This window comes from Lates calcarifer, unplaced genomic scaffold (genome assembly GCF_001640805.2).
Source record: "Lates calcarifer isolate ASB-BC8 unplaced genomic scaffold, TLL_Latcal_v3 _unitig_1658_quiver_1280, whole genome shotgun sequence".
In the NCBI taxonomy this organism is placed as follows: domain Eukaryota; kingdom Metazoa; phylum Chordata; class Actinopteri; family Centropomidae; genus Lates; species Lates calcarifer.
This window is the reverse complement of record NW_026115672.1, coordinates 1-22,777: the sequence shown is the minus strand read 5'-3', so window position 1 is coordinate 22,777 and position 22,777 is coordinate 1. Positions and strand designations below refer to the sequence as shown.

The window sequence follows — 22,777 nt, the reverse complement described above, 5'->3', positions numbered from 1 at the left end:
TGGAGAGGATATTGCCAGACAAATTCAATTTCAGGGTACAGGAGGTTGTAAATGTTTTCTGTCGGGGAATTCTTTCGTTTCCATGTGACAATCAGAGAACATTTTTATTTTTTAATCATCATTACTGCTGTTTTTTTCTTTCCTTTTAGACCTTTGATCCCTTGAGTGTCACTGATGTGCTGATTCATTTCTGAAAGATGAAATGTGACTCATTCGTAAACAAGAAAATGTACTTTTTAAAATTTATATTGTTGTTGCTACTTCATAAACTCAGCAGACAGCTCAGGGAGAGCAGATATTTACCACCTAATCATGTGTCTCAGAGGAGCAGCGCCAACCGATAATCAGTTTATATCGTAACGACCTCAGTGATTCAGGGGACTCCTTTAATAATCTAAGATGAGAAACTCTTCACTAATTGGCCCAATTAGTCTCTGTGCTATTAATTAACTGATCTGTCTGCTGCTGCTGCTGCTGCTGATGATGATGATGATGTCGGGGCTGCTGTGTGTTCAGGCCGCGTCCTGTCTCGATCTAGTTTATAACAACCTGTCTCATCCCTGTCTCTTCTTTTTTATTTTTTTCTCCTCTTCAGCGACAAACCAGAGGAACATGTTTACCCCCTGTTTCCATGGTAACTGAGAGGAGCATGCACACCCAGGTCCAGGAGTTCATCTCAGTGTTCGTCTTTTCCGCCTGCCTCCTGTGAGAACTACACTACCCACGATTCCTGTTCCCTGTTGAGCTGACGACCCACAGTGTGAAGTTTAGATCAGTTCAGCAAAGACACTCCGAGGAACAACAACAACTACTACAACAACAACAGCAACCACCACCACCACCTAACCTTCTGTGAAGAGGACATCACAAAATGGCCAACAACACGGCGGACCACCCTCCGGGGAATTCGGTTGCCGAGGGCAACCATGACGGGGACTTTGGGATCTCCATGACGGATCTGAGGGGCCTGATGGAGCTGCGGAGCGCCGAGGCCGTCAACAAGATTCGGGACACGTACGGAGACGTGCAGGGCATCTGCCGCCGCCTGAAAACATCACCGATAGAAGGTAAGACGCGTCCAACACACGAGTCAGTACACTTTTTGTTTTTGCTGAATCACATTCTTCCTCAGATATTCCACAGCCTCATGGTGTTAGTAACCACTGCTTAGAACAATAAATCATTTAATCAAGATGTTAGAGGAGGATTTAAATCAGGGAGCTGCTGGTTCACATGTCATCATCTGCAGTGTTGATTTCTTTGTCAAGTATGTTTGACCAACACAAAAGGGGGATACACCCTAATAAACCCTCCCTCTCTTTCTCCTTATTGCTCTGTACATAAAATGTGACAGTAAAGATTGCAATGGAAATTAAAAAACAAAAGATGAAAAGTCATTTGCTAAAGGAATGACCACTTTTTTTGGCTATAATTAGACCGTAGGAAAGAAGTTGCCTTTGTGCTCTTCCTAGCTTAAATATGGAATCTGAAGCTCCCAGTACAATAAGACAAGATCAAGTTCAGTGTGGATCTTATATCCACATTATCAGGGAGCGCTTTAAAGATTTTAGTCCAGAACCTCTCTATCCTGGGACAGAGAGCAGAGCTGTGGAGGAGATTTGCCAAAACAAAACAGTGTGGCCCCTAGTACTGCAGGGGCTCCCAAATCCTCAGTTTCCTCTGTTTGTTTGCACCACTGATGTTCAGCATCAACAAATGAAGGTGCTGTGTTACTGCGTAATCTTGTGACCTCTACTCTTACCCTGCTTCATAAAAATCTAGTTTTCACTCGTTAACAAGGGTCAAACATCAAGTTTTTTCCATGTTGCATTGGAAAAAACAGGGCAACACAAGATAACAGGCTCTAAAACTTTACAAATCATCTTATCTCAAAATGGCCTAAATGGAAACTTGACTGTCATGGAAACAGAAAAGGGAAATGGAAAAAAGAGAGCAGAGCAGCTACAGGAACATCTTGTTTCTTCACCTTTGTTTCTACTACACCCTGACTCTCTAAACTACGTCTGATCTGGACCAGACTTTGGCTCTGGTAACTCTACTGCCTCAACACTTCAGCTGACAGCGCTGTCATCAGAGACACTTGACATGTGTTAGGATTTTATTACTGAGCTTAAGAGCACAGTGCAATGCCAAACATACACCAGACTCCAGAGAAAAAATATCAGATTTATAGTAAATGATCTGGATCTGCCCCAAAACTTAACGAGTTCTCTCCCCAGAGCCGTGACTCATCCCTCCACTAAGTTTGGTGCAAATCGGTTACATAATCCTGCTGATAAATAAACAAACTATAACACAACAGCAGACTTTTTATTGCAGTGACTGTGTCTGTGATGATGATCGGGCTGATACCTGCCATGTAGGAATTTATTGTTTAGGTTTAGTGACTCTACCATGAATTATATACTATTATAAACAAGTTGGGGAATCAGAGTAGACTTGTAAAACTGATTTGGTTGCAGCACTAACACACACACACACACACAGATCAGGAGGTGACAGTGTGTCAGCCACCAAGCAGTGATAATTCACACAAACAGACCGACAACATTTCTGGTTGACACACTTCTTATTTTGTGGTGAAAGATGATCGGTTTGGATTTCAGTCAGAGCTTCATACGAGGCCAGAAAATGGCCGACAAGCTGCTGTTTGTTATTTCCCTCTCCCTGTCTCATCCTTTGATCCCTCTGTGTGTGTGTGTGTGTTTGTGTGTGTGTGTGTGCGTGCCTGTGTGTTTGCAGTCATCGGTCCATTCCAGGATTGAAATTAGTTCCAGCCCGTTCCCCTAATGGCTCCATAGATCATTGCTCTGTTCCATTTAGTAATCAGAGGACAGCTGTAGTCGCGTCCTCCACGCAAGAAATTACTCACTTTAATGAAGAAAGTGTAATTATATTTTCACTGCAGAGAGAGAGAGGGAGAGGGGGGAAAATGGGGGAAACCTAAATACAAGATTGAGGGCAAACACACACAATGATTGACTGTTACAGTTAACGAGGGTGGACTAGTGTCAATCCAGTTTCAGTCCAGATGCGGTTTGCTGTCTCGTCTTTTCTCATCACGTCCTACATCAGCATCATTATCTGAGCTTATACTCACATGTAAGAGTTCTCCAGTGATTCAGTCTCATAGAGCTGGAGCAGCAGAGACTTTCAGTGTCAGTGGGAGGAACAGGAAAAACCCCTCGTATTCCGAGCATCCACACATTAATCTGACGTTGTTGTTAGCATATGATAAGATAGATAGCCTCCATTAGCTACTTTTGTTGTGTCATATTTAGAGCTGCAAAGACAAGTTGATTGATTGAAATAAAATTAATTGGCAGCTATTTTTTATTGATTAATCATTTCAGTCAAACATTTTCTTTGTCTTTCGATACACTAAACTGAATATATTCTGGGTTTTTGGTCGTTGTTTGGGTCTCTGAATTTTTATTTATTTACATTTTGTAGTCTAAATTAATAAAATAATAGTTTTGTATTTGTAGAAGTTCATTACCAAGTGGAATCATATACAAACAAACAGTGTGTAGCTCTTAAAAATTAACTGAATCTATTGTATTAGTGTTAATATTGGACTTTATTTTGATGTAACCACCAGAGAGTGGGAGATATTATTATCTCCATTTTAGAATTACAAGTCAGAGGATGATGTAAACACTTTTTTTCACTCGTCTGCTCGTAATTACAGTTTAAATGATGTGATGTGAAAGCAGCATCGGTTCCTGGTGTGGTTCAAACTCCAAAAACACATCCTTTTAAATCTGATCTGATCTGAACAAAATGATGAGTTCGATGGAATGTTGGTTCAGAGGTCGTCATCTGCAGCTTTTCATCTAAATTCACCTGTCTTTATTTGTCGTTTTCTTTTAGTTACTTTGGTGGTAAATACATAGCATTTCCTGTGGCTACTTCACAATAAAAGCCACCCCATAGTTTTAATGCGAGGCATCAGCAGCAAGAGATGTTTGGTTTTCCTTAGCAGCACGCAGCTGTTTCCTGTTAGTCTTTTATGCACACAGAGGTAAACCAAAGTCTGGACTGAAATAATGAGAAGCTTAATGATTATAACTTGAGTTGTTGTCATGTGCACAATAACGAGGCAGTTCAGATCAGTTGTGTGTCTCTGTGACAGAAGGGAAACCTGCAGGAAACCTGAGTTTCACACAGAGGTTTTCGATTTCTCACCTGAATCTGATTTCTCACATTAACCAGGTTTGTTTTGTCAAGGTCAACGGTCAGTGTCGGTGCTGAAACTGAAACTGAGATGAATCCTGTTTCTCACATCCTGAAACACAAACGTAAAACCTGCTCTGTGTGTCTAATAGCCAGCTGACGGTTAGCTAACCTGATTAGCTCAGTAACAGAGGCGTCATGTTAGCAGTTAGAGACTTCACACAGTTATATTTAACTTTGTTTCTGTGTCAGCTCGTTGCTCGGGCTGCGATAATGAGATGTTTCTTCTTCAGCTGCTTTTACTTTCAGTCTGTAAAATCAGCTCCTGATTGGACGCTGGGATGGCTGCCATTGTCCCGAGTTCAACCTGACCACACACACACACACACACACACACACACACACACACTCACCCGTCCTAAAACACACCAACAGGGCTCAGCTGTAGCTGTGTATCCCGCTGGTTAATGTGTATTGATGAATCAGTCTGTTGCCTCTCTGGAGGTCATTGATCGTCCTTCTCGTCATTTTACAAAATCTGAGCGTATTTCATGTTGAGAGGACACGTGGCCTCTGAGCATGAGACACACAGCCGGATGTAAACTTTATTTAAACAGGACATGGATTACAAAGAGCTTCACAAAGAGACACATACGAACCTAAAAATAAACGACTATTTTTAGGAAAATGCTAATGAACGGCGGCATGTTCTGTCACCGCTCAGGAGATGATTTCTCTTTGCCTCTGTAGCGTCACTTTTATTCCTTGTAAAGGAGTTAGTGTCTTCAAATAAACATCCACGACTGAGAGCTGAAACCAGCAAAGAAAAATGGATTTAAACAGTAACTGACTGTGTCATCAGCTGATGATCAGATGTTCAGATTTTTATGGATGTTTTCTCGTGCAAATAGTGTCACAGAGAACTTGTGATGAGATAAAAGTGATTTGAAAAATACTGGACAGATGAAGTTTGTCTTTCTGTTTTCCAGTAGCCACTAGTCATTAGTTTTAATCGAAACAAATTGCATTTCGAGGAGGTTTCTGTCCTTTATTTATTATCACAATGACTGACTAACTATCTAACATCTCCCTTTATAGGCGTGCTTTTAATGTGAAGAAACAACAGGAAGCAGCTGGAATGAATTAGTATGAAAACATTATTTCTGTTGAGAAGAGAAACTCAGATCAGCAGTGGTGAGTGTAACATGGCTCTCTGTTGTTGTGTTGATGAATTAAAGTGGTGGAGAATTTAACCTCCCACCCTCCTCAATTAGTGACTGGCTCTTAGTCGAGACTTTAACTTTATTTGAATTCTTTATATGAGAGTTTATGGCAATTGCTTGTTGATTAATTAACGAGTCGTCTCAGCACTAATTGTAACCACGCGGAAACGACAACAGCTGTGATTGGTCGGTTTAGGCTGCAGTGAGTTTCCCTCTCCTTGTCTCTGATCCGTAATAGTTGACAGTGAAGACTACACAGCGAGAACGTCTCGCTAAGATATGTACTGAGCAAACCGTTAATCATCAGTCAGGCTTAAATCTGAGTTATACGGAAATCAGTGCACACACACACACACACACACACACACACACAGTAGTAGTGTTAGTAGTGTAAGTAGGTTCAGAGGTTCCTCGGCCTGCTGCTGGCGTGTTGGATCTTCTAGAGCTCGGTGGTGTGAGAAGTCAGCGAGGGCTGCGTGACCCGAGTCCTATTCACTGTAAAACACACACACACACACACACACACACACACACACACAGAGCCTCAGGTCATCCATGTCTCTGCCAGTCGAAGCAGAATGCTCCTCTAAACGATCACCATGAGAGAGAAAGACACCGAGACATGCAACGCTCTTCATGTCTTTCCTCTCTTGTATCAGGTTTTTCATCCTCTCACGTCTCTTATGATGAACTAAAAGAAACTGGTATCTAGAGTGTATCTCGCCCTCTGAAATCCTCTCTCCTTCAAAAATCTGAAAATAGCTGAGAGACACAAATGTAAAATATTCTGTATGTAATTTAGTTCCTGTAAAAAAAAAAAAAAAAAGTATAAGCCTGAGGACTTATGAAGCTCAGTCATTGCATCATTCTGCAGCAGAGGATGTGAGTGTCTGTATTAAAGGCAGGTTTATTTATCTCTGTGGATACTGACGATAGAGCTGGCTCCTGTAAATTAACGCTGTGAAAAGGGAACAGTCTGACAGCAGATGAGGTTACAAACATGAAGAATTTATTTTGATTATACAGAGGAAATGGGATGTGGTAATTTCCTTAAAGAAAGAAAAAATGTCCCAGGATCTCTGAAGGACCCAGCTGTGTCACACATGCATTATATTACTCACCATGCATCAGTAAAATAAGTGACAGTAAAGGAAACATAACTTAAAGCTGATTTTTCATTATAGTTGTTAAGATTTTGGAGAGATCTGAGTGTGTATCATTCATCCATTTGTGTACCTTGTGTACTGGCCGTTGGTCATGTGCTAGCCCCGGCTTATGCCTCTTGTGTATTTACCATTACATCCGAGTCACAGAGCATCTGGTTTTTCTAAAAAAAACTAAATACACCTGGTCCCCGGACTTCAGATATCTTACTGTGTGTGTGTGTGTTTGTGTGTGCGTGTCACCACATACCTTTGCATGCTATTAAGCCACATATCTTCATGCATTCATAAGCACAGTGAAAGAGCTTTTTGTCCAGAAGAACCAAAGGAAAAAACTGAAAGATGTCTGACTGCAGCTACATTTAAACGGTCAGCAGCTACTGTTAAATATCGTTAATTAGAACCAAATTTCATTTAGACAAAGTTCCTGAATAGCTCCTTGTATTTAGATTGTGTTTAACATTTTAACATTTTCTTGAAAAAACAGGCTTGTTGAAAAACATTTGTATTTCTTAAAGTAAGGTATGGAAAAATCATATTAGTACTGATTTATAAAATGTACTTACTGTGTACGCTTATAAAAGGTTACAAACAGTCTGTAATTTCTGTTTTCATGCAGCTGAAACTTTCTCAGTTTAAACTTTAACTTCTCTTGAAGTACTTGAGTGAACACAAACCGTGACACAAGATAAATACTGTGCATGAGATAACCATTTTAAAGCCAACATTATATAACTATTAAAAACATATTTTTGTGATTTTTTTTTTTACACCTACCTGACGTTGTTTCAGAAAAAGAAAAGAGGAGTCTTAAGAAACACACTCGATTCACTTCATTAAATTAAATTAAAGTTTAATTTAAATCTTAACAGCTGGATTTCCTGCTTGAATTTTGTCAGATACAGCTGAAACTGAGGCGTGAGCCTAGCATCACCTGTTTCTGTGTATGTCAGAGACTGCTAGTCCATCTGTGGGACGGCAGTGAGTGAAAGCCATTGCAGGATGATGATAGAAAAGATGGAGCTGGTGGATGAACCACAGAGATGATAAAGGAACAGGTCCTCTGTGTCTTTGTAATGGACATCAAAACGACTGGATGTTAATACCTGCTGCTGTAGCTTAATCTGTCATGGGGAGAATGAATGAAAGTGAAAGCTGTGTGTGGTAAAAAGCTGCACATTGGCAGATGAGGCTGTGAAATTGTAAGAGACCTCTTTTTGGACCAATGAAGTCCATTTTCTGCTGGAAGCTGAAATTCATAAACATCTGTGACAGGCAGTGTGCGCAGCGAACCGCTCCGCTGTTATGTTACTGGAACAACATCATCGCGGAGCTTTAATCTGCATCTCCACGGGGACGTTCACCAACACAACAAGCTCATGCCAAGCACCAGATGAAAACCCGCCATCACAATCACAACACTGAACCAGAAAAAAACAGACTCGTATCGATCAAACAGCCAGTAAAGCTCTGTGATTCTGTTTGTCTTTATTTTAGTGTGTCAGGAGCTTTCGGCGTCAATCACTGGCTTCAGATTGATCAAACCAAACTTTGAACTAAACCACAGTGAGATGAAATACGGCTGTTGATGACTTTGACAACCGGTGTATTTTTAAAATCTCTGTCTTTCTCATCATGAAACTTCTGCTTCAGCTCTAAACCACAGAGATACTCAGTCAGACATGTAAGAAAGCCGCACTGTCGGTCAAATAAACTGATGTATATTCATGTATCCCCGTCTGTGGTGGAGTACTGTGTTAATACAACAGCTTTTATGTTTGAAAATCTCACCTAAGATCTTTTCACGGCATCTCATTTAACTTCACCTCGCCTTATTCTGCTGCCTCCAACCCAGGGTGTGAAATTAGCACCCAGCACTCGCCAAGCGCAAGTAAAAATCTACGATGGCAAATAAAATAAATTAGGTCAGTTGCCATTGGTGAGTTGCTCAAATGGGCCTACTTCACTGCAGATCAGCAGATCTGCTCACTACAACAAATAACTTAATTGACTGTGTTTTTTGATTGACCCTTGCTGTCTCCACTGTCACTGTAGCTCACTGCAAGAGATGCAATGATGCTACCTAGCTTTAAGCGCTAATCCTTAAGAGAGTCTGCAAGTATGTGGTGAAGTAGAGCAACCAGAAAAGGAAAAATCAAGTAGAGATTGAATTTATTATGACAGCAATTACATAGTTTTTAATTAGTTAATTAAATTTATTTTGACCTGACCACACCTCATCTCATTACCCCTCATCAATCTTATGCCATCTCATGTGATCTCACAAAACCTACTCTCATATCACTTCATCTCATCTCATCTGATCTCACTTATTTTATCTCTTCTTCGTCCTTTAATCTCTTCTTCCACCATATCTCATCTAATCTCGTCTCCACTCGTGTCCCCTTCCTCCTCTCACCTCTCGTCTTACTTCACGTCATCTTGCATCCTCATCTCATCTGATCTCATGAAACCTAAGCTCATCTCATCTTGCCTCATTTCCTCTCATGTCTTCTAATCTCATGTCACCTTACCTCATTTTACCTCATCTCATCTAATCTCATCACTCAATTCACTCCCTCTTCACTCATCTCACTACCCCCCTCATTTCATCTTCCTCCTTAACGCTCATCTCTGTTCACCTCATCTAATTGTAGATACTCTTGTCTCTTACCTCTGCCAGATTTACTGTTCAGTTGTTGAATAATTCTCCCACAGAATTATGGTTTTATGACATGAGTGATGAGGAAACTAGTCATGTTGTGGTTGCTCTGGAAGCAGATAAAACCTCAAAATGGCGGAAACTATTATCTCGTAGTTCTACTGGATTACTGCATCCAAAGAAAAAAGAGACACAGATGGAAAAAAGTAATGAGCAGGAGGAGGAGGAATGGGAGGAGGAAGAGGAGGGGTTTTCTTCATTCAGCCTGTCTCGAGAGAATAATCAGAGATGGAATAAGAGGCCATTATTAAAACATATAAAGACAGAAACATGTCTTAGCTCATGTTCGTGCTGACTTACAGAGTCCTCCTCCATGAGAAATCCTGGCAGTGCGGTCTGTTGACATTCAGATCACGTTCCACTGCACATCTCCCAACTCCACCAAGAATCCACAGCGGCCATGTTGCTGCCCACACAGCCGTGCAGAGGAAGACACAGATTTTCAGGTTCTACTGAAAAATACCAGATTTATAAAAAAATAAATAAATAAAAAAAAACGGGTCGTTAAAAGTAGTTTTCATTCAGACTCATCCCTGTGCACTTGGAAATTGCTGCAAATAAACAGTGAAGTTAAAGCTAACGAGGTCCTGCCATGAGCTCAGAAAATCCTCCAAAAGTGAAGCTAAACACGACCTCCTGATTACCCTTTGTTAATTAATATAATGCAATAAATACACTGGAAATGGTGTTTTTAAAATGAAATTTTCACCCAGTTTTAATGAAAGCCAAAAGCAAGGAGCTCTAAAGACACAGCCCTCCCATGTCGACTGAGAAATCTCTTTATTTTTATTGTCTTTATATGGAGAACGAATGAGCGGATAGATGTGAGTCACTGCTGGAAAATGACAGTCACAGCTCTGGAATCAATAACTCACAGATATTGTTTGGCCTTCAGTAAGCAGAGGATCGTCAGAGATCTGTCTGTGCCGGGACAGGAAGCGAAACATCAGACATTTTTCAATTAACTGAACTAATCAGTTAGTTGTAGACGTCTTATGACTGATTTTTATTTAGAGGATGCTGCTACACTGCAATTCATATTCAGTTTTATTCATCCAAACCTTTGTGTCTTACTCTATTTTTATCATTTATGGTTTTTGATTCTTGGTTGTTAGAGTTTTATCTAATCATTTTTTGTTCGTGATTTCCACATGATTGTGTAACCGGGATCCTCAGTAGCTGATCCAGACCGGGTTGTTCTGATCAGGTGGTGTGGTGCTGACGTGGAGCAGTTTGGCTCTGGGTGAAGCAGCAGATTGTTTGTACAGCAGGGGTGGGTTCAGGTCAGCTCAGGCTGCCATAGACTCATCTTTAACACAGACACAAAAACACACACACCCATCGACCCACACAAGGGGCCACAGGATGATTGACAGGAAGAGGATGATGAAGAAAACCTAGTTCTGATGTTTAAAGTTAGATTTATTTCTTCCGATTTTTCTCTGATATTTGCTTTTTTCATGTGAGTTATGGGATCATTTTAGCTCATCAGGCTTCTGAAAGTTATTAAATTAAAAATATTTTCTCTTTGATTGAGCTGGTCACAATTGGTAGACAAATGGAGTCGGTGACAAAGGGTCGTTTTAAAGGTCAGAAGATGTTGGGGAACCGCTCCTGGATACAACAGACAGGCATCAGTGAAACCTAGAAAACTAGGCAACTATACTTACAGTCATTTACATTTCAAATCAGATATGGGCTGCACCTGAATGCACCATTTGTTTGACCTTTTAGTCCTTTTTTCTCCAACTGTCTCTCCAGACAGAAAGGAGGAAATGATGAAGACAAAAAATACATAATTTTTCTGGGTGGGACAAATCTGTTGGTGATTCGCCCAAAGCAAAAAGAAAAAAAAAAAAAACTGTATATGGAAACACTGCAGTCCTTCCTTGCAACAAAAGTAGGTCATGTTGCAAAACTGCTTTTCATAGAAATCTGTAAAATCTTTACCTTGATTAACTGTGGTGCCTCCTCTGCCCCCTCGCTGTGTGTGTAGGTGCACACACAACAAACACACTTTCACTGAAGGTTGAAGACAGGATTTGGCTTTTTAAGTCTTTACTGGAGGCGTGTGTGAAAACAGTATTGGACAACTAATTCAATAATAGTGATTACAGTAGCAGTGAGATAAACACCAGTTAGACCTAAGGTAATGAGTTGGTGCAGGATTCACAGAGCTGTCAAATTAGTTGTGTTTCATGCAAGGAAGAAACAAAAATGTCACCAATTAAAATCACTGTTAAATCCCCTACTGACCCAATGCAGCCTGCACCTTTTTTGTTGTAAATACAAGTAAAAGTTTTGGCTCTAATCAGTTTGCACAGCCTGTTACACATTTGTTAAAGTTGGGAACACTTTTTTGAGAAGGTCATGAGGCCTGACAACACCACGTCCACCACAGATACTGGATTTAAAAAGACAATCCTTGGTGCTAGGTTACATTCAGCATCGTTACTTTGTGTTGCAGTAACACTAGATGTTTCAAAAGAGCTGTGATGCAAACTTTTCAGTATGATATTGCATGTTAACTTTATTTACTTTCCAGAAATACTCTTTTACCTTTTGTTTAAAAAGCAAAGCACGCTCCCAGTTATTTCCTCTTTATATTCTCTGTATTGATGTGAATATTAATATGTTGTGTTTGTGTCCACAGGTCTGTCTGGTAACCCTGTCGATCTGGAGAAACGTCACACAACATTTGGAAAAAACTTCATCCCCCCCAAGAAGCCCAAGACGTTCCTGCAGCTGGTGTGGGAGGCTCTGCAGGACGTCACGCTTATAATCCTGGAAATCGCTGCCATCATCTCGCTCGGCCTGTCCTTCTACCATCCACCAGGGGGCGACAGTGAAGGTCAGTGCAGTTGGACAAAATTATGTTTTATGTATTTGTTTATTTTAACTTTTATTTTTATCTATTTATTTCTTTTAGTTATTTGTTTGGTTTTGTAATACAATTATCGAGTTTGATTTCTCCCTTTCTTTCTTTCTTTCTACATTTATTTTATGTCATATTCATATTCAATTTATTCTTCTTCTATTTAGATATCATGAATTTAATTTGAATTCAGTATTGGTGGATTCCTGGCTATCACCCTGTGCAAAGATCTTCAAAAATCAGATCAGATAATGATTAAGAAAATATGTTTTTTACTCTACAATGAGTAATTATTTGCCCATGACTGAATATTCAAGTTGTTCATGTTGAAAACACTGTTGCTAAAACTGATATTGAAGTTAAACCTAATTGAAGCTGTAAGTTAGTTTAACGCAGCTGCTCTGACCTGTTTGGACTTGACATATTTACTCGGTAAAAGTGATTCCAGTCTAACGTGTCGTCGTCCTCTCTCAGCATGCGGCCAGGTTGCAGGTGGGGTCGAGGATGAGGGCGAGGCCCAGGCCGGCTGGATCGAGGGTGCCGCCATCCTGTTCTCGGTCATCATTGTGGTCCTGGTGACGGCCTTCAACGACTGGTCCAAGGAGAAGCAGTTCCGTGGGCTGCAGAGTCGCATCGAACAGGAGCAGAAGTTCACCGTCATCCGCAAAGGCCAAGTCATCCAGATCCCTGTGGCTGAGATCGTGGTGGGAGACATCGCTCAGATCAAATACGGTACGAGACTGCAAAAGGCTGCAGGAATTTGCTCCCATTCAGCCACAGGAAAATGACTGATGTCAGCCGCTGATGCTGGGTGATAGGCTCTGGCACCTAGTCTGCGCTCCAGTTCGTCCCAAAGCTGTTGGATGGGGCTGAGGTCAGGGCTCTGTGTCTAGTTCTTCCACAACAAACTGTGAAAACCACTTCTTCATAGACCAGGAGTTTGTGCGCGGGGGCATTGACATGTGGAAACAGGAAAGGACCTTCCCCAAACCGCTGACACAAAGCTGGAAACTCACAACAGTTTAAAATATCATCGCATGATGTCGCCTTCATTAGAACTAGGGGCCCTCGACCAAATCCGAAGCTGAAATCTGTCCACACTGATGTTGTTTTAAGAGATAAATGAAATGCAAGTCCTGTATGAGATCTTCCTCACTTCCTGGGGCTGATGGGAACCCTCTGACCTCTGACCTCTGTACTTGCAGGAGACCTGCTGCCTACTGATGGGATCCTGATCCAAGGCAACGACTTGAAGATTGACGAGAGCTCTCTGACTGGAGAATCCGACCAGGTCCGCAAGTCTCTGGAGAAGGACCCCATGCTGCTGTCCGGTGAGTGCCTGTTCACAGACACATGACATACAGAGTGTACAGGTAAAACTTGATTGTACAAAACTACAAAACTAAGATTGCAGCAACAAAACTCTCAGGCTGAAAATGTCACAAATGATTTGATATTAATCTAATGAATGAATGAATGAATGAATCTATGAAAATAAATGAACATAGCAGTAACTCGGCAAAAGCTAAAGACCAAGTTTCAGGTGTGATTCGTAGCTTTTTGACCCTTTACCCAGGAACCCACGTGATGGAGGGATCAGGCAGGATGGTGGTGTCAGCCGTCGGCCTCAACTCTCAAACCGGCATCATCTTCACTCTGCTCGGCGCCAGCGAGAACGACGAAGAGAAGAAGGTCAAGAAAAGTAAGACATGAGACAAAGCCTGTGACACACGTCTCAAAAACAAAACAAATCAAAACAAATCACAGCTCATGTTGAAGTGTCAAAGGTCGTACGAGGACAGTAATTGTGCGAAGTGTTGGGAGGGAGGTTTGGTTAGAAAGACGACTATCATCGTGTCAGCTTCTGAATATTTCTACTCTACTGTTTGAACAGTGCAGATTGGAAATATTTGCCCGTTTTTATCAGCTGGTGTTGATTTGAAGTTTCTCCTGTCATACTAGCTGACTCTGTCAGTGGGTAGACTTCATCCAGTCTGGGCTGATAACAGCAGAGCTGTTTGAAGGGTCTAACTGTAGCATTTTAACATTATCAAGCTTCAATCTGATCATTAAAACACTGTCAGTGAATAAATGAGACCACGGATGAGGAGACCAGTAGTGATCATGATATTTCAACAAAAACAAGTTCACAAGTTAACTAAAATTAAAATTAAATCTGATGTATATTCTGCATTCAAAGACTTTGTACAGTGGTATCATGTGTAGTCAATGTAAACTGCTAATGTTAGCATGCTTGGCTAATTAGCTTAGCAAGAAATGGATCCAATCGTGCATTTTTTTTCTCTTTATACTGAACTATTATGCAAGAGATAACCTTTTTAACAATCAAAGTCAACTGGAGACAGTTTTCAACCAATTCTCAAGAATTAACATTTGTTAACTAGGTAGCTAGATCTGATAAAATGTGCTTGTGACTTTTAAAAATGAGAAGCTGCTTTTGTTTCTGAAATTCAAAAACACCTTTTAAATGAAAAAAAAAGTTAGACAGGAAGCTCAACAGTTGTCATTTGTCTAGTTTGTAGGCATTATTGTGAACATTTTAGCCAATGCACACTTGAACAGCGTTTCCTCACAGACCTTAAAAAGGACAAAGAATCTGAGAATCACCTGAGTAAATACTACATCATGGTCTCATCTATTCGTGTTAGGTTATGGCCAATATACTGAGGATTGATTTGACAATGATGTAATGTTGTTAAAAATGTGATACATACCTTCCCCCTGTTGCTTTTTGAAGTGGAACCCTTCAAAAGCCAGAGTCCAGATGATCCTCGTACTATCACAGAGCAGTTTGATGTAAACCAACAGGCTTCTGCAGTCGGTCTCTATTGCTTTTGATTTGCTTGTGATCATGCTAACCCCCTTTTACTCATGTCTTTCCCTTTAGTTTGTTTTTGTCTGATCATTTGTTTTATTCGCTGAAGTTTGAGTTTGTCAGGCATTCATTGTGAACTGGCTGAATGTACCAGCTCAGCGGAGAGAGACGCTCAGGTTTATATTTCGGCCTCCAGTCACTCATTTTTAAAAAACAAACAAACCACTAATTAATTCTTAATGAAGAAGACCACAAGGCAAGTTCCCAGATTCAACTGAAATTAAAACTGAGATTAGCATCTCATACACGTGTCTGTAGTGCTACACTTTAATTCCTCATTGACGTAACACATTCCCAAGCCTTAAAGCAACAGTGTAACTTTGCTGAGGAAGAGCGCCCCCTGCAGCCATAAGTGATAATAATTCTGTTGTCGAGTCTGAGCGGTTAAGCTGTTTTCGGGTACAGAAAACAAATCAATCTTTCGACCAGAGCTCTGACTGCGTAGTCCCACTCACTGAACTGAAACATGGCTGAATGGTGTATATTACCCATGATCCCCGGCTTCTGAAGCAGGAAGCGCTGTTGCTGTAACAAACACACCAAACTCCATGTAAAATTCTTGATATTTTTAAAGTTGGATATCAGAGAAAAACTCAAGTCTTTTTGATTGATCTACAGTTCAGCATTACTCTTGAACTTGCTGGACCTGATTTCTAGCAGTTTAAACTGCAGACCATCACTCAGTTAGAAGGAGATCGCACCTGCTCACCAAAGTTACAAAGGGCAAGAACAGGGATGACAGAGGCTCAATTCTACCTATTATAAGTCAGTGTACCATCAAAATGATCCTCATGCTGTTATTTTGAGGTTAATAAGTTACATAATGTTGCTTTAAAGTATACCTAATTTTGACCACTGTGCTAAAACCAAGCCTGAACCCTCAAAAAAAGCCCTATGAAGGAGTGAGGACTGGACAAAATGGCCCCAAGTTTTTTCAAAATGTCCTCACTCCCCAAAAATGTCCCCACCCACCAAGTCTGAAACTTTAATTGGTCCTCACAAAGATAGAAGTACAGAACCACCCACAGGCTCCATTGTGTGTCTCTTGTGTTCTGCTAACAGAGACACACAACAGATTTTACAGTCACACATGGCTGCATCAAGCTGCTGTACACACACACACACACACACACACACACACATATATTCATGCATTCGTGTTGAGTCACACCCATTGGTTATCTTACAGGCATTCAGCCTTCAGTGTGTATGCACAAACGCACACACACACGCACACACACACGCACACACACAGCAGTTTGTTCTCAGTCATCAATCACAAAGCACCAGCTGAATAATAAAGAGCTGTGTGTTTTAGTGTGTGTGTGTGTCAATGGTGGCTTTGACCTTGCCGAACCTCCTTTCACAATAAGAGCGCAGAGCTCCATATTAGGGCAATAGGAAGTTGATGTCCCTGTGGAGGAAAAAACGCACCTGACCTGCACCTGTCGCACTCACGCGGTCTCATATCTGATCAATACATGATCACAAAGTGTTACAGACAGCTGACAAGGATCAATAACAGATGTTTAGATCCATGTTAGCATATACAAACATCCAATTATTAATTTTGATCACTTGTGTACTGATAAATTGATTAGCTCGGCTGTCAAACATTGTGGCCGTTGGTTCTCTGCAGCAGGAAGCCGTGTGTCTCTCTCCTCTGATTGGTCCATTCCTGCCCACAACACACACACGACACACACACACCTGTGGGTTTCTATCAGTTTGAACTTTTGTGTTTTCCCTTTTGATTTTGATTTGATCTTATTTTTCCTTTGAGCCATCTTATCAGCATTCCGCCCTCTCTCTCTGTCCGAACAGGTAAAAAACAAGGACCCCCCGAAAATCGCAACAAAGGTAACCCCTCCATTCATCCATCTGTCCCTCTCTGTCCCTCCATCATCCTCCCTGTTTACTCACCCCCCTCCTCACCCTCCACCCAGCGGCAGGAGGGGAGCGTCCAGTCCATCTCTCTCTCTCTCTTCCTCTCTCTCTCTGCTGTAAAAAGGGGGACGTTCTCTTGCCTTGCTTTACCTGTCAAAGGGTGCAACTCTCAACCGTCAGGTCTTTGACAGCCAGTCACAGCATCCACAGTCGTCATGGCAACTGTCACAGGGTGACTATGGAGTTATGTTTGTGGCTCAATTCTGAGTGCATGATGGGACATTTGGTGCACAGAAAAAATGTTTCTGCAAGTAAATGATAATAATATTTTGTATTATTAGTAATGTTGTGTGTTTGCTATTATCCAGAGCCTCACTCTGTTTTACTTGATTGCTCTTTAACTAAGCTAAGCTACGTTAGAAAAACAGATGATTACCAAATCATTAATATAGCTACATTTAATTCAAATATGTCTAAATGTAAAAAATGGTGCCAAAGCATTTAGTTTTTGTCGACTGCACCTGTTTTGTTTTTTTTTTTTAATTATTCTAATTCTGTTTCTGTCTTTAAACTTCCAGTTGCTGTTGCTAGTTTTAATACAAGTAAAAAGTCTCAGCTAACTCTACATTTTTTAAATCTGAGAATATGCGTCCAAATCTATGAGGAAGTCACAGGAGCTGTCAACACCATATATATTAAATTACAAAGATTATCTTTGACACACAGTTACGTTTGGAGTTAACAAGTTTAACAATTGTTCAGCTAGCTTACTGTGTGTTGAAGTAGCAGCAGCTCAATGTGTCATGAAAAGGATCAATAACTGATTCAGATAAATTATTAACGTTCAAGATTCAAGTCATTGAATTTCAGTCATTTGTCATTTCGTATTAAGTATTTGCATTAATGGAGGAATGAAATGTTTCTCACCAGCAGTCGGTGCCTAATAATAATTTAATGATAATAATAATATAAAACTGAACATAAAAGCTAAAAAGAATAAATAAATGACTAAAAACAAAGGTAAAAAGCAGTCAACACAGCAGCTAGGAGACCACTTGATCATGGTACGATATTTCGGTTTCAATAGTTGTTGGTCTGGAATCGGACTTCTGACACCAAACTATGAAATATAAAATATATTAAAAATATAATTTTAATATAATTTAATGAGCCTGTTACACAATAATCATAGAAAACTGGACTGTGTAATAGCGTTTCTGACAAAGAGTCTCCAATCTGACTCTGTGTTTTGGATGAAGAGGTATTGACACACATGTTTTTAATGGCTAAAACAAAATACGTCTTTTTCTGTTTTCAAAATGTCCCCTCACACGCTCAGAACTGAGACACGAGTCTGAGTCCATCAGCGATGGACTCTGTAGTCATCTGACCTCTGAGGTGTCCTTGGTGTGTGACGCTGTGTTGACATCAAGTGCTCCTTCAGTGCCTTAAAATATTTAATATTTAACCGATCTGATAAGAGAGTGTGTGTGTGTGTGTGTGTGTGTGTGTGTGTGTGTTGAGGACGTCATCGCTCCAACCTCCAAACTCCTCTGACCAGCCAACCGTCCTCCATGTCCCGTGTGATCCAACACATGTCCAACTTCCTCCGCAAGCTGTCTCAGAACATACACACACACACACACACATAGACACACACACACATTCGTGCACACGCACACACAGCTCCCCTCCTCCCGACCTCCCATGGTTTGAGCATCTGCTGCGGGCAGAATGCTTCTTGATGTACACAGAAACACACACACACAAACACACACTTGGACGCTCACCACAGTTTTGCACACAGAAATAATTCACAGACAGAGCTGCCGTCATGGACGACCTCCACTAAAAACACATCAAGAACAAAACACCCTCAGTCACGTCGTCTGCTGTTGCTTCAGAGTCCGACGGGAATCCTCACCGGCTTTTTAGCCTCTTTTAGCTCCTAGCATTAATTTTATGACAGATTAACTGTGCGGCTCAGTTTTCAGCAGCAAGTGGCTGTTTTCACACGACTCCAAAGGGATGATGTTTCTTATGTTTCTGGAAGTTAGCAGCTGTTAGCCCCTAATAATATGTCAGAGCTGATGGGGGCGTTCTTCTGCCCCCTAGTGGTAAAAAAACTCGAGTAATGCACCTTTAAATTTAAGTGTACAGTTGTTGCGGAACACACACCACAAGGTATTTCTGATGCCTTCAAAACCTTTTGCCCTTTTTTCAATCACTGTAAATCTCCTGTCATTGAAACACCTCAAGACTTCCTGCAGATGTTTCACAATAAAAGCATGAATAAAAGAAAAAATAAGGGTTGCAACTAAAAACCTTGTTGATAAAATGATAAATTTCGTAAAAGCTAAATGTGGAAAACCAAAGATATTCTGTTTATTATCACAACTTGAGAATGGAAGTTGAGAATTTTGCCATGTTTGCTAGAAATAAACCTATATACCTAAATAATTAATCATAATGGTAATTATCTGTTAATAGGATAATTTATTCATCAATAAGTTTCAGTTTAAGGGAAAATTATGACTTTTGAGCTGCTACAAAGTGTTTAAAGGGTAACGTCTGTGTATTTAACTTAAAATAATTAGTGAATGAATTAGTAGATATTTTCAGTAGAGGGATGAGATGTTGTACTGGTGGAATTACAGCTGAGGAAATCTACTTCATACTGAATATATGCAGACAACAGGTACACATGGAGGAAGTGTTGAGTTTCTATGAGCAGCAAATTAAAACAGGAGCTGACTAGAAAACAGTCTGCTCAAATTAAATCCATCAATATAACAACAGAGTTGTGTTACACTCACCACTCTGCTTCTCTCACTTCATCTTTTTAACACTAATAAGTCACCATTTAATTACAGTTACTTCTACTTTGCTTTGTTTTTTTTCGATCAGTATGAAACTAAACACTTCCTGTAGACGTGTCAAGCGAGTCAAGCTGAGATCTCACTGTATTTGAGAATTTATGGAGGATTGAAATCAGTTTTCTCACCTCGCGGTTCAATATATTTATTATGTTCTAACGAATGCGCCTTTCTGTTGACACCAGTGAGGAAAAACAAACCGATCCTGACAGTGCCGTGATGGTTTTTTTTTGGCTGTTTTTCGAGGCTGTCAGTGTGTGTGGGAGTTGCACCCTTGCAGCATTTAGTGGGCTGTGGGCTGTCGTCTGTTCTGTTTGTGTATCTTCAGTTTCTGTTTTTTTTTCTTTTCTTTTTTCGCCTTTGATTCCTCTCATTTCTCTCACTGTTGCCTCCTTGCAGGGTGTTGCTCAGGACTTCATGTTGTCTTGTAATCACTGTTTGACTCTCTCCCTCCTCTCTGTTATTTTTCTGTCTTGCTGAAGTCTCCTGCAGCCTCCACAGCTCTGCAGCCTCCTCTACCTCCTCCTGTCTCTCTCTGTCGTGGTTCTGCATTGCTGTGGTTTTGGTTTTTGGTTTTGTTTTTTGGGGTGATCCTTTGAGTTCTGTTTGTTGACTTGCTTTCTTTTTGATTGTCAGACACCCCTCCTTCCTCCCCTCCCCTCTTCGCCCCCCTCTGCCCGCCATGCGTTCTCCCATGGTTCAGTGCTGCGCCTGTTTACAGTTCTGTGGTTGGTCAGTGGGTCTCAGTCCTGTTCATGTGAAGCTGTGTCAGTTAGTTCTATGTTGTGGCTTGTCTTCAGAGTGGACCATGTGCATAAAGCTCTCACAGCTTCCTGGTTTGACACCGACTCATCCCCACATTCAGAGTGTCTAAATGTCATGTTGAGGTCGTGTTGTCCTGCAATTCACTTCCCCTTTTTTAGCAAAGTTCAGTGTGGGGAGTTTCTCATCATCAACCTGATGAAACTCAGAGTGAAGCAATGACACCGACAGTGAAGGAGTTGTCAAAAAAACACATTACTACACATTAGAGATGCACCCTCTGGTTTTGTGCAAAGTCTTTGAAGGTCCCTGAGCTCACTGTGGATGTTTTCTACAAAATATCAACAGCGAGCTGGGAGAAAATGTCTGTTTCAGAGACATTGAGCCTCATGGAAGAATGTTTTCATATTCTTATCCTAAGTTCTCTTCTGTCTTTCTGTTATGTTTGCTTACATGAGTGAACAAACGCTTGTTTTAACTTGATTAGTGTCACTGTCCACAGGTTATAATCTACAGCTATCATCAGTTGCTATATAAGACTTCTCATTCTGCTGCATTTGCAGAAATGTTTTGCTCACAAAAATGTTTCTCAGGTGTGAAAAGAACCACAAAACTTTAATGGTCGAGCTGTCAGAAATCAGCAAACACAAATTAAGCTGATCCAAGAAAATGAGATGTATTACTGCAGCTGTTTTAGTCATGTACTTGTGACTAAACTGGGAGTCAGTCAAGCCGATGTGGCAGTGCTCACCTGAACTGTGTAAGTTTACATGCTGAAATACTCAAGTATTTCACTGTAGTGTCGTGGGATTCCAGTAACATATTTAAAGTCAGACTCATCCTTATCTTACATCCCGCCCTCCCCTCTAGACACACTCATCCTGAATTACTTCACAGTGCAACCTCTCTACACTGAGTATCACATCACACAAGTAGGAATTTACATCTGAAATGTCAAGTTATTTTATATTACATCAGTCTCATTTAAAACAGTGGCACAGGTTTCCATGTCGCCATTAGCACCTTCTGTACGACCCCTGGTTTGTCTTTTTTCCCTGTGGAGGAAGCAGACTGTCTGTGCATGATTAGTCCTGTACATCTAAATCTGTGAGTGTGGCAACTGCTTCTTACATGAGGCTCAATCAGTGAATATGTTTTAATACGTTTTCATTGAAAACTTGCTGCACAAACACTGCAAATTCCAGCCCTCATTATTATTATCATTATTGTTATTTTTTACTGACTATTTTTCCAGTGAAAGTTTCTCCAGCAGAAACCAGATAAATTCGATCAAATCAGTCGTCCTCTCTGACCCAGCAGTCTTCATCATTCGACACCAGTAGATAATAGAAAAGGGAAACCTTCTTCCACACACTCCATTCCTTTGGAATGTTATTTGAATTTCATTAAAATGGCTGGGTTAGATTTGAATAACCTGGGCAGAGTTTCTCAGCAGTGGAACTTGTCATTTAGAGACCTTTTTTTTTACTGGTCATCCAGGAATCTAAACCTGCTTTATGTCCATGATCTGTTGGTATTGTTGGTTCCAGAAGTAATGCTGATATTGTTACCAAAAGTGACTCCAGGAAAACACAGTCAGCTGACGGATGGAGGTTTTGTGTATATATTTAAAGGCCCAATCACATTTGTACATTAATAATTTAACGAGGAAATTATGGGCTTTCAAGACAAACTCATCCCAGTTTCAGTCACTGTTGTCAGCTCAGTTGTTTCACGAGGACAAACAGCACATCAGACCTCAGTGTGTCAGGTTAGTTGTAGGTCTGCTCTGTTTTCCATTCATCACCTGCTCACATTTCTTTGGTATGGAAATAGGACAAAACAGCAGTGGATGGGGAGGGAACGCTGGCAGCTGAATTCAGTGTAAGCTCTCCAGCTAGTGATCAAACAGATCCAAAAAAAAGAGAGAAAAAGCTGCACTTACAGTACTACAGTCCAAACAGGATCACAGCTGATGAAGTGAAATGCAAATACACAGTTTGTTTATGCAAATGAGGAGCAGAGCCGCCCGAGCAGGACGTGAAACCAGACGCCATGTCAGACTTCAGAGCCCAGCCTCGTTTCCAAACTCTGAGCTCTGATGTGGAACACAACACAGTGTGTGTGTGTGTTTGTGAGTGTGGATTGTGTGATTGACAGCCCCCTGTTAAATCCT

The 22,777-nt window shown here is 40.8% G+C and overlaps 1 protein-coding gene across 1 annotated transcript; it reads left to right on the top strand.

The window, feature by feature from the left end:
- Nucleotides 1–581: 581 nt before the first annotated feature.
- atp2b4 (ATPase plasma membrane Ca2+ transporting 4) lies at nt 582–17,269 on the top strand. The gene is made up of 6 exons (XM_018686576.2): nt 582–1,067; nt 11,959–12,156; nt 12,655–12,912; nt 13,386–13,511; nt 13,757–13,882; nt 16,901–17,269. The coding sequence occupies exons 1-6, from the start codon at nt 872–874 to the stop codon at nt 17,149–17,151; spliced, it is 1,155 nt and encodes a 384-aa protein (XP_018542092.1). The 5' UTR covers nt 582–871; the 3' UTR covers nt 17,152–17,269.
- Nucleotides 17,270–22,777: the final 5,508 nt, after the last annotated feature.

Excerpts from the sequence above, each read along its gene's own strand:
- atp2b4 (XM_018686576.2), top strand. The coding sequence starts at position 872 with ATGGCCAACAACACGGCGGACCACCCTCCGGGGAATTCGGTTGCCGAG. Across the intron at positions 12,157-12,654 it reads ACCAGGGGGCGACAGTGAAG|CATGCGGCCAGGTTGCAGGT; the intron begins GTCAGTGCAGTT and ends GTCCTCTCTCAG. Across the intron at positions 12,913-13,385 it reads CATCGCTCAGATCAAATACG|GAGACCTGCTGCCTACTGAT; the intron begins GTACGAGACTGC and ends CTGTACTTGCAG.